We start from the raw sequence: 12306 nt of genomic DNA on the forward strand, positions 1-12306 counted from the left end.
TTGAAGCCCTCAAGTTGGCCATTTGGGACCATGTTCCATGGTATGGAGCTGCCACCTGCAATCTCTTAAACATCACAGTGACGATACACAGGGCTTTTGCTATCTCTTCAACACAGTGAATTCCACCCATGGCCACTCCAGACCTTGTTGGAATCCATCTCCCATAATCCACAGCAAGCTTGGCTAATAGGAAGGGATGATGGGAGCTGATGGCCAGGGAAATCTAGAGCACTGGTCTTGAGCAACCTGATCCAAAGTGGGTCACAACAGGAGCACTACCACAATGCAAATACTGTATATGGTAAAAGATTAAGATATGGGTCCCCTAATGCATGTTTTACTTAAAAATGGGTCCTGGGACTGAACGTACCTGATCTTGCAAGTTCCCCATATCTGCTCCAGATTAACACAATTAACTCATTTAACTGCACTTTCTAATGATCAGAAGGTGGTTCCATCTGCACTGCTTGTGGAGCAGCTGCTCAGCATGCTTCTTGAACCTTGGGCATCAATGTCTCACTGAAAGCCCTTGTATATTTATTATAAAGGCAGACGTTAGCAAATCAGACTTGACGTAAAAGAATCTGCTTACCTGTGCGCACGGTGGAGAAGAAAAGGAGCCAAAAGAGGCAGAGGATAGGTGCTGCCACCACCTGGTTCACAGCCCCTGAATGGATCTTTTTATCCAGCTTGGCAGGCAGGTAGGCGTAATAGAGGTTGTACCTGTCCACCAGGTGCTTCAGTAGCATATACATCAGGCCTAACAGAATGGGGAGGGATGGAGCAATCAGCTGGAAGGCTGAATGAACAGCAGCTTTACTTATTAATTATTTCCACTTGTTAGGTGCCTCTTAAACAGCTTCTATAGGCATCAGACATATGAGAGACCAATGCTTCGTTTGGCAGCTTCCTTGTTTCTGGAGGAATGGAGGAAGCTTGAAAAAATTACCTACTTAGCCACAACTTTGCTGGGTCACCAAAACAAATTCTTCAGCCAGGACTGGTGCCAGCTTTGGAGGGGCCCTTATTAGACCCCACAACATAAGCTCTTCAGTGGCAATGAAGTCCTTCCCTTGGCAGTGGCAGATGATGTCCCTTCCTTGGGCAGCAGTGGAGCTGATAAAAACACCCCTTGTTTGGGTGGTAGTGAGAGAAAATCTGCCTCAGGTGGTGGTAGACAAGCTACCAAAATGGCCCCAGGAGACAGCAGTTCTGCTCTACTCCCTTTACCTTGAAGCAGGCAGATACCAAAAATGCCAGTACAGCCAGCAGATTAAGCACTACTCATGACATCTATTGTTTTAATTCTCCCACAATGCTTTGGGGAGGTCCAGTATAGGATATTTTTGGAGCAGTACTACATTGGGGTCCCAGAGATAGGGTCCCACTCCCTGAAACAGTGTCTGCATTGTTGGCTACACTGACTTTCTTGCTGCCTCTGTTACTTACTTGCCTAAAGTAAACAGAGGGGAAGCTGGATGGTGGGTGACCTCAGGTCATTGGCAAGTGGCCGACAGTGCCAACCCCAATGCTGTACCTGGCCTAAGCTTCCAGCAGGAAATGAATCACAAAATGGGAGCTTGCAAATCTCATTCAAGCTACCTTGAACCCACAGATCACAAGATTAGAGTCAGTTGCTATGTTATCACCCAGGTGTCACTGTAGTGAATTGACACAAAACCCATTGTGAATATATCTATGTCTGCTGCCTTTAGGTATTTGGTGTATTAAAAACCTGCTAGGCCAGGCATGGCCAAACTTGGCCTTCCAGATGTTTTGGGACTACAACTCCCATCATCCCTGACCACTGTTAGCTAGGGATGATGGGAGTTGTTGTCCCAAAACATCTGGAGGGCCAAGTTTGGCCATGTCTGTGCTAGGCAAAGGAAGTCCAAGGAGATGTTGTGGTACCTACCAAACGGGACAATGATGGGGCAGGTGATACTGTAGGTCATTACCACAGTGAAGACACACATCATCCAGGCATAAGCGGCCCCGAACTGGAACTCGTAGGCCTGATGCTGAAAGGCAAGAAACAGAGATCCTGTTGGCGTACACATGAATGTCTGAGTGAGGAGCCCACGTGACTATATTCTGGATGTGTGTGAAAACAAGCCACGATTTTCACAAGTCCGTTTGTCCACAGATTCACAGTGAGGCACTCACACCAAGATGGTACTGGAAGTTGGGCTCCCTAAGTTGCTATGGAAGCAGCCAAGGGGCAATCACTTCAGTATGTCAATGCCTTGGCTTAAGGTCGCCTGGGAGTCTGGCTATTTGGGGTGGGGGTGAGAGTGAGGGCCTTCATAGTGACTGCGCCCGGATTGTGGAAGACTTGTGCAAGTTTTCTGAATAAAATAAATTCAAGTATCTAGGAGCTCAACAGAAGGATCTACAGGATATAATTTGGGTTGCAACATTTAATACGTTAGTTCGTTAAGATTAACTGAGAGGAGGGGGAGACCTTTTGAATAGAAAAATTATCCCTGATTAAGCAGGCAGGTTAAAATTAAACTCTCACACGCAGCAAAAATGTCTCCCCTAAGATAATGCTTGCTATGATACATGAATATATAATCTAAAATAAAAAAGATGCTTCTAGTCCCAGAACCAATTTTTTAAAATCCATATGCAAATTGGATTGATTATGGAATTGACTAAAGAGAATATTATAAATTTAATATGATAGGTTGACAGCCCTAGATATGATTTTTTTGGGGGTCTTATCTCCATGTTGTTGTTTTTAACACTACAAGGCAAAAGAACCTCCCTAGTAATAATAATAATAATAATAATTTTTTTATACCCCACTCATCTGGCTGGGTTTCCCCAGCCACTCTGGGTGGCTTCCAAAACAATATTAAAATACAGTAATGCCTCAAACATTAAAAGCTTCCCTAAACAGGGCTGCCTCCAAACTGTCTTCAAAGCACCACTGTTTTGAAACCTTTAGACAATTGTGTCTGTGGGTCGCTCCAGGCAGCAGTCAAATATCCCCTTATGACATATGGTTCCAGTTGTGTCCTTAGTTGTGTGACTGGACCAGCTCTTGCTGGCATGAGCCACGTACCCGTTTGACATTCTTGCGTTCAGCAGCCGAGCGGGCAAGGCAGAGGCGAATCATGTACATCAGGAGGCCAGGGATGCGCAGCAAGTCCATGGCATTCCCAATGAAGGCAGAGGCAATAACGTAGTTCACAAAGAAGGCCCCGTTGTCTGGCAAGAACACACACCTGGGAAAGAGAAAGGAGGGCAATAGAAAAAAGCTTCCCAACCAGGAAAGCAAATGGAATGTAGCGTGGGGATTAACAGAATGGAAAACGGGTAGTAAATTTTGGGTCAGATGTGGATATACTGATGCCCTTGACTACTTCATCTGAGTCATTTTCTCCTTGTGTAGGATGTGCCCACTGCCTGAACCACCAATTAGGGGCTATTAGCTGTCTAACACACCTGTGACTCCTACATCCACCTGTGTTACCATGTTGGTTCACATACAGTGGTTTTCCTTTATTCCCCAACCGTGGTAGGTGTGTCTCTGTTAGCATGGTCTCTGTGTCCCAGCCTCACAAAGAAAATAAAGCTTTGTCTTATTCACAGCCTACACAGTAGGTAATTTAAGGAAATATGGCAACTAGGAGCATCGAAGGATAAGTTATTGACAGCATATGGGCAGATGCTTAAATGGCTTGATGTTATCGGACAGTGGCCTACCAAGGGAAGCAGGAAGTGGTGGGAGGAGAAGATTGTGAGAAGCAGAGATTTGCACCACAGCAGGCATGGCACCAAACCACACACTTCCCTCCTCTTAAGGCTTTACTTACTCAAATCTCACAGCAGCCTCTGCCAGGAACTTTTTGTCAAACAGCCAGCGGAAAAATACATCCAGACTAGAAAGAGAAGCACACAAAGAGTGCAGAGTAATTATTACCACGAGGCACTTGGGATGCAACTGCAAACTTCTCATGAGGCTCTATTTGCTATGCTGGGTCAAGGCCCCAGTCCATCTAAGGCCAGCCCTCTGTCTCAGACCATGACCAAGAAAAAGCTCTAGGCCACATTAAACAACCCAACCCAGTTTCTTATTGTGTATTCTTTCTCTCCCTCCTCAGATAAGTTCCTGACACCACACTGGCATTATATTTATATAGGGATCGCTTTAAAAGCATTGATTTAAAAGAGATCGATAGCAGAACAAAAGATGCTTCCATTCTTTTAGGCCAAGGATGGGGGAATGGAACCATTATTAATTTATTTTTGCATTTACTGGGTCTTATTACTAATGCAATTCTAGAGGAGGTTACATTTATAGAAGCAAATCCGCTTATACAATACAGCCACTTAAGAAAACAAAGCATGTATTACAACCAGACAACAAAAAAATAAGCATTTTAGATATGCTGGCCTTCTAGTGTTGTTTTAAAGTAACTTACTTTTTTTCAAAAATAAAGGATACTTAGACTTCAAAGGAATCATTTCTCATATTTCTGGTACTCATTTTGTTACAAATTGTATTATTATAATAATTAATCCTATTTGTTTTACTTTAGTGTGGAGATATACATACACACAGGCTTTCCATTCACAAGATCCCACAAGTAGGCCATTCAATATTTCTTTTTAGAGATATGGAACTGAAGCTGAGAAAGCAGGCCTCGTTCAAGGTAATATTCAGCAAAATTCTCAATGTGTGTACTCCACTACATTCATTGCTTACTCGAAGGTGAGTAGGCCCAGGACTGTAGCCTTACTACCCCAATGACTGAAGCCAAGCTTTTCACCTCAGCTCCAATTTTAACAGACCATTTCAATTCTCCTTGAGCTAATTTGAATCTAATACACACTCAATGGAGGTTATTGTGATGTCCTGCAATGCACCCTATCATTTCTCAATTAAAAATGAAAACAACAAAGAAGAGACTGCATGAACACTTCGAGAATTGAAAATACATGGTGTGGAGATGTGTGCATGTTGAGTTAACATTCAACCTCACTGCTTTGATGTACAACAGCCAGAGTCGGTCCAGCCATTAGGCAGGGTGAGGCTGTTGCCTCAGGTGGCTGAAGCCCCCAGGTGGCACGCTTGTGGATGTCCTGCCAGCCCCACCACCACAGCCAACAGCAGAGAAGCGCTGCTACCATCGGCACCAATTTTGGGCAAGATCCCATCCATTTGGGGTGAGATTTCAGCAGTGGTGCTGTTTCTTGGCAGGGAGGTGATTTTGGCATTTCCTCCTTTTCCCTGCAGCACTCTCTACTCCAGAGAGACACAGGAGAAAGGGGGAAATGGTGAAAGTTGCCACCACCATTGGAAAGAATAGATATTTTGGATCCATCCCAGATATGTTCTCTTCTACTCAGCAACTTTTCTTTTACCTGCTCAAGCCCAGCGATGGCAGCAGCAATACCATGAAGATGAGGAAAGTGTAGCACTTGTGCATGGTTGTTCTGTTCTCTCCAGACCTAGTGGCACAGATAATTTATTATTAGTTATTATATGCGATAGTTACTTTTCTGAAAGAGTGACCCAAAGCTAGTTACATTAAAACAAATAAGAGCAACCAAGCTACCGAAAAACACAGCTTAACAATTAAAAGGCAGGACCAACAAATCCTGCCCCACTAAAGGAGGCCACAAATGCCCCCCCCCCTCCAAATTAAGGTCCAAAAACCCAGGAAGAGAGAACAATCCTTGCCTGGTGTCTAAAAAAAGATACTGAAGGTGTCAGGCATGCCTCCCTGGGGAGGGCCTTCCACAAGCAAGGGGGCCACCACTGAAAAGGCTTGTTCTTGTGCTGCTACCCTCCTGAGGTACAGATTAAGGTATGCATAACATAACATGTGAATAAGGGCTGGCAAGGCCTCCTTGGTTTAATATTTTTAAATGTATACACCATATTTCCATCCTATAATGGCTCTCAAGGTAGTTTGCAATATACTGTTAGATTAATACTGTAGAACTCTAGGAATAAAATACATATCAGAGAAGAACACTGCTTGCAAAAACAAGAACTTGGAACAATATATTTTTGCCTTTTATTATTTTCCTCAGTAGGGATTCATGGGATTTGAAGAAGCATGAAGTTTTTTTCTAAAGTTTGCTAAAAGAAGAAACATGAAGTCCATAGAAATCAAATCTTAGTGCAGTGCAGCTGGGCCTGAGCGGAGATTCTGAGTAGTTCAGCTCTCAGGCAGGCAGAGACAATCTCCCCATTTTACCTGGTCCAGTGGGCTTCAAAGAATGCCGAATAGTACACAATTGTGGGAAGCAGAGCAGAAAAGGCCCACAGCAGCAGGGTGGGGAAGAACTGGGTAATGATGGGATTCTGGAAAGAGAAAGAAAAAGAAACAACCAGTCACTTGCTCTGAATAATATATAGCAACCAAGAATACAAAGTGTGCAATGGCAGAGCACTAGGTTGGCTAAGTTGGTTGTATGTTATCATAACACGTGTATGTGTGTGAAATATATAAACCCAATATTGATATTACAGCAATATTCTTTTCTTGAGAGATTATTACTAGTCTGTTTTGGAATGAGTGTGTTTCCTGACCTGCCTATCTATGTTAGTCCAGTTGTAGCTGCCAGTCCTGTGTTTCTCACAACTCTTGAATTCAATGCTTACTGTGCTTTCTGTCCCCCTATACAACACTGCTTGAACAATCAATTCTCTAGGTAAGCATGCAAAGATATTTGCACACAAGTGTGTGTCTACTGCCTGCCACTGCAGGCCAGGATTTGTGGTTTGGGATACATGTGAAATAGTGTAAGAGATCTTTGAACTCCTAAAACCAGGCACAGGAAAAGAGAATAGGAACAAAGCAGCAGCTTTTTCTGAACTCTGTTCTGAATTACATTGGGAAGAGAATGGGTGAGGCTGCAGTGATCCCCACATACCAGTGAAAGAGTCCTCTGCCAGGTGAATTAACACCATTTGAAACACCAGGAGTATTCAATGCACCCAGGATGCTCTCTTGGCAAAGATGAAAGCACTTACTATTTCATGCCCCAGAACCATGTCTGACTAAGATGAGTCCACCCCATATTTTAAGAACCAGTATACTAACAGATAAGCCAAGTTTATACAAATATTCATTATCTTAAAAGCAGAAGGATTCTTTGTTATCTGATTCAAGTATTGCACACTCAGTACAAGTCTGTTCAGATCTCCCACAAACTACTTGAGGAGAAACTTGTAGTTATTTTTATTTAATGAGCCTCAGTACTGTAAATGCATGGTTGTATTTAACTTGGAGAAATTGGCCGGCAGAATTCCTAAGGCCAGTTTAATTAATTTAAATTTCAACAAATGACTGGCAACATCACACAGGGGAGTGCCATTAAAGAACACACGCACAGCTGGATCTGTTTAGTTATATAAGCTGATTTAGCTGGCAACTGGTTGGTAATGTGTCATTTGCTGCTGAGCATGAACACACACCATTTCAATACCACCGGTCTTGCTAGATTGGTTTGAGTCAATAATTTCCCTTTCATTTGTGCAAACGAAATTAGACAAACTTAATTTAAAAGTAGTAGTTTCTAAACACTGACCACTAGTGGAATTACATCTTTTAGGTCCAACAGATAACATCATCACTTGAGCCAGATGTTATATGGTCCCACAGTCCCATAATACATGGACCTCAGAGGCTGCTACCTCAAGTCAAGCTATCACAATTACATTAAGGAATGTAATTATAGCACTTAAAATTATACAGGGAACCAGAAGGAATGAACTTAAGTTTCAAAAAGACATAGTACCATGGATTTTTATTCACAGGTTAAAAGTATGTACTTGTTCTATGCTATCAAAGGTGTTCTCTCTCTCTCTCTCTCTCTCTCTCTCTCTCTCTCTCTCTCTCTCTCTCTCACACACACACACACACACACACACACACAAACACTCTCTCGTCATTTCTCCTTGCAACCTCACTGACAGCATGAGGACACAAACAGTGCAGTGATAGCTACATGAATATAATTTGCTCCTGCTCTGTTTCCACAAAACCACAGAGGGCTGGGTTCATGAGGCTGGGCTGAATCCTACTGAATATGAAGGGAAATAGCCACTTTTCAAAGGCCGTTCCCCTCCTGTGTCATGGAGCTAAAGAGAGAAGGGAAGTTCCAAATCTCTCGGGTCAAGGTCTTACATTCAAGTACTCAACAGGCTTGGTGACATTGAACTTGTCCATAGTTGTGATGATGATGGCAGGAGTGGTGAGGAAGAAGAGCAGGATGAAGAGCACCACATTGATGATCAGGCAGCGGAACCACCAAATGAAGCCACGAATGGACAGGTGTTCCCTGAAGGAGAGACAAAGTGAAGAACCAAACTTTAAGGGTGGCAGAACCCAACACTGGAGACATTGGACCGGAGGGGCTTTTGGAAAACCTTGTGGCATCCAGTCCTCATGTGGCTGCATCCCCTTTAAAAACACTCTGCTACCAATAGCTACCTTAACAACAAGCCTATGGAGAAGCATCTCTCGCTCTGGCATCCATGCAGTCCAGAAAGAGTCCTGCACAAAGCATGGTGCCAGGAAGGCAAATTCCCAGTTTAGGCCACAGAGAAGCACCATTTTGTTTACCAGTAAATATTCTGAGGGTCAGGCGCATATGAGACTGCCCAGTTGGAGACATGGAGAGACTCGCTGCAGGACGAGGCCTTGGGTTCCCCACGGCACTTGCAGCCCTGGCACTTGCACACATTGAAGTCCTTAAGGATTCTGGAGGAAGAAGAACATCAGAACGTAAGGCAAGTCTGCTGGGTCAGTGGCACAATCTATAGCCCAGCATCCTGTTCTCACAGAGACCAAGCAGAGGCCTGTGGGACCTGAGCCCAAGAGCAGCCTGCCCACCTGTGATTCCTAGCAACCGAGATTCAGAGGCATGAGAGCACTGAAGAAGAGGAGGAGGAGGAGGGGAGGAGAGATGAAGCTTCCATGGAGGAGGGCCAGAGGCCTTCTCAAGTCTCTGCAATGTGGCAGTAGCTATTGCCTCACTCAGCTGCTTTACTAGTCACAACTAAAACTCTGTCTTTGAATAAGACAGGCAAAAGGGGAACATGACTGGAGTTTTAGAAAATGATAGTTTGTAGGTAGATCAGTGTTTCCCAACCTTGGGCCTCCAGCCGTTGTCAGACTACAATTCCCATCATCCCTGACCGCTGGTCTTGCTAGCTAGGGATGATGGGAGTTGTAGTCCAAAAACAGCTGGAGGCCCAAGGTTGGGAAACACTGAGGTAGATAGATCTGTCTGTCTGTCAGCAGTTCTAAGAAACCAAAAAATCATTGCAGTTTTGAAGTAAGTGCTTAAAATTAATAGTTTTAAAAGTTTCCATCCACCATCTTGGTTTAAAACGACACCCAAGTTGCCTTTTTCTGGGAAATGTTCTCCCTCCCTCCCTCCCCCCCTCCCTCCCTCCCTCCCTCCCTCCCAGCCATCAAAATGATTCTTCCCCATCACCCTGTGCCCCCGGCACTCACATGGCTGTAATGGCCTCGTTGTGGAAAGTGACAAAGGCCATGCCCAACGGCTTCTCGTTCACCTTCTCCTTTTCCTTCTTGTAGTCCTCCTTCAGCTTCTCCTCCAGTTTGGTGTAATACTCCATGGCTTCCACCTAGGCAACCATGCACAAGGTGAGAACACAAGCCCTGCAGCCACATCGCCACCTCAAACGATGGGCTAACTTATGGCATGTTAGCCCAACACACAGCGATACTGAATTTCAATTTATTCAGGATCAGTGGCTGCTCAGCGAGTGGGAACCAACTGGTCATCTGAACCAGCCGCTTGATATTTTGGTTTCACAGGCTCTTGTATGATAAAGCACTGGGGTTCAGTCTTAACCCCAGCTGCTACCTGGAGCAGCAGGGTCATCTGTAGCCCTGCCAAGCATGCTGGATCAGAAGGTAAGGGTGAGGGACAGGCAGAGCACTGTGCCAGCCTGGAAATGGCCTAGCAACTGGACCCAGTTTGAACCTAATGTGATAGTTGTGGGGCTGGCTCAGGGTTCAAGAGATCTGTGACTGACCCAGCTCCTCCCTGTGGCCCAAGAACGCCCCATTCCAGGGCTATCCACTGCTGCCATCCACTCAGCAGGTGGAACGCCAAACTCTGAACTGTAGGAGTGATGCTGGTGTCACTCTCTAGGGTGAAGCTGGCAGGGCTGGGGAGAGCAACACTTCTGCCCAATCTAGCCATCCACCCTGGCAGCCTGGCAAAAAGGGGTTTTAGTTTGCTCTGTTATAGTAGGGCTAGATGGTAGACCTGAACTAGGAAGAATTGTGTTCATCACCCACTAAGCTCCTTTGTGTGGCTTTGAGCAAGTTCCTCAGTCTAATCTCACCCAGACAGTTGCTGTGAGTATAGAATGGAACAACTGGATGCAGATCAGTTGCAACTGTGCAGGAAAAGGGCAGCTGAACAGGGCACATGTATTCTGCAGAGGGTTCTCAAGAGATACTATGAAACAGATAAGGGGACAGCAGCCAAGACAGGGTTGGATCCAAACTTTGCATAGGTGGAACGCTACTGATGGGATTCCCTGCTGGAGGAAGCATGGAGGACAGAGGTGATTTTAGCTAATTCTCCCCCACCCCACCCCAAAAGCCTCCTGTGACCCACAACATTGAGACCTTGTGTTGCGGACCCCCCCCCCCATAGCAGTGTGGAAGCTGGCACTGGTGGTTGCAGAAAGGCGGCATAAATTGACAAAAATGCCTCACTTCCTTCAGCAGGAGTCTCTACTGAATCTCAGACCCTTCCCTGAAATAGAACGAACAAATTGTGGAAGGGACAATTTGGATCCAACCCAAAGGCCCAAGCTTAGGTGACCACTGGATCCCTGGCACAACTTTCTCCACAAGCATGAGCCTCACAGAGTGCCATTAGTGGTAAAAATGGACCTGTGGCCATCAAGAACCCCCCTCCTTTATGCAGGGACCCCTCAGTACCCTGCATTTCCCTGCTCCCCCCTCTGCACCTCTTCACAGCCTTTGATGGCACAACAGCAGAGATGGCCACAGGGCTTGGGATTGATCATGGAGGGCGTGTTCTCCTTGGACTGCAAGTTGGTGAAGTAGATCTTTCCACGCTCTGCTTTTTTCCTGAAACAGAAGAGTGCAGGGGAAGAGGAAGCTCAGAGAAGCTAGCAAGACAAAGCAGGCAAATTGGGGTGTGAAAGAAAGAAAGCATGCATTGGGTCTTCTGCACAACTGAGTCCTGCAGTATATTCACTTCCTGTTCTTCCTGTTCTTTTCAGTTTGGCTTTGCCTGCCCTCACCTCTGAACTGTACCATCTCCCACTACTGTTGGAAACCTAGGATTTGTGACCAGCGGTGCTAGAACTGGATGTGGCTTGCTGCTGCATAAGCAACCTCACGGCAGGCTAAACTGCGCATTACACACACACACACACACACCGACCTCTCACATCAGGTTTAAAAGCCCCCATTCCCTACGAATCCCAGACTGTACCTCTCTGCATCAAGAAACATCAGCCGGGCCACATCATAGCAGGGACGTGCCTCCAGTACCGTGCAGTTGGCGTAGGCTTCCCTGCAGTCGGGAAAAAGGAACAATGCAGGAGCTTATTAGAAACCTGCAGGGTTGGCAAAACCCGGTTGAGTTCCTATTCAAGGAACAGGCTTGAAACAGCACATTTGACTCTGAAAAGGAAGGCTTCTTCAGCTTTTGATTCAGCTGCATGCTGAAGCTCTGCAGGAGCAAGCGGGGGGGACGGGACTGAAAGAAGTAAGTGCCCATCATTCCTGTTAAGAAGTGTAACAGCCACCTAGGGCAGAGGGTGTGGAGCTGCAGGAGCAGGAGCCAAATGTGGCCCTCCGAATTCTCTCCAGGTCACACTTCTGCCCCCCACTCCCAGGCGCTTCCCTCCTCCTCAGGTCACCCCCCCTCATTGGCCTTGCCATGCACCTTCCATGAATGCTTTTGCCTACCTGATAATAATGCCTCTTGCATGCCTGGATGGAGGACAGAGAGGGACATGGATGTATGTGTAGAAGCCCTGCCCATGTGAACCCTGTAAGCTTGCCCAGAAGTGAATGCATCCCCTGTCCTAGGGTGACACCATGTCCATCTAAGGCAGGCATATGCAAACTCGGCCCTCCAGCTGTTTTGGGACTATAGCTCCCATCATCCCTGACCAGTGGTCCTGTTAGCTAGGGATGATGGGAGTTGTAGTCCCAAAACATCTGGAGGGCTGAGTTTGCCTATCCCTGATCTAAGGCAAGGGTAGACAACGTTCCTGCACTACAGTTCCCTTCAGTCCTAGCTAGCAGGAGG

General features: G+C 45.8%; 1 protein-coding gene across 5 annotated transcripts in view; it reads right to left on the reverse strand.

Moving 5' to 3' along the window:
- TMEM63B (transmembrane protein 63B) overlaps nucleotides 1–12306 on the reverse strand; it is a 74488-nt gene that overhangs the window by 6706 nt on the left and 55476 nt on the right. For all 5 annotated transcript variants that reach the window (XM_081905651.1, XM_081905650.1, XM_081905648.1 and 2 more), the window contains 11 exons: nucleotides 11482–11562; nucleotides 10988–11111; nucleotides 9489–9622; nucleotides 8592–8729; nucleotides 8154–8307; nucleotides 6219–6325; nucleotides 5377–5463; nucleotides 3825–3890; nucleotides 3071–3233; nucleotides 1916–2021; nucleotides 593–760 (listed from right to left, as the gene is read on the reverse strand). In XM_081905651.1, coding sequence (XP_081761777.1) covers nucleotides 593–760; nucleotides 1916–2021; nucleotides 3071–3233; nucleotides 3825–3890; nucleotides 5377–5463; nucleotides 6219–6325; nucleotides 8154–8307; nucleotides 8592–8729; nucleotides 9489–9622; nucleotides 10988–11111; nucleotides 11482–11562 — 1328 coding nt within the window. The remainder of the gene's footprint in view (nucleotides 1–592; nucleotides 761–1915; nucleotides 2022–3070; nucleotides 3234–3824; nucleotides 3891–5376; nucleotides 5464–6218; nucleotides 6326–8153; nucleotides 8308–8591; nucleotides 8730–9488; nucleotides 9623–10987; nucleotides 11112–11481; nucleotides 11563–12306) is intronic.

Source organism: Podarcis melisellensis (assembly GCF_964234715.1).
Source record: "Podarcis melisellensis genome assembly, chromosome: 3".
NCBI lineage: Eukaryota > Metazoa > Chordata > Lepidosauria > Squamata > Lacertidae > Podarcis > Podarcis melisellensis.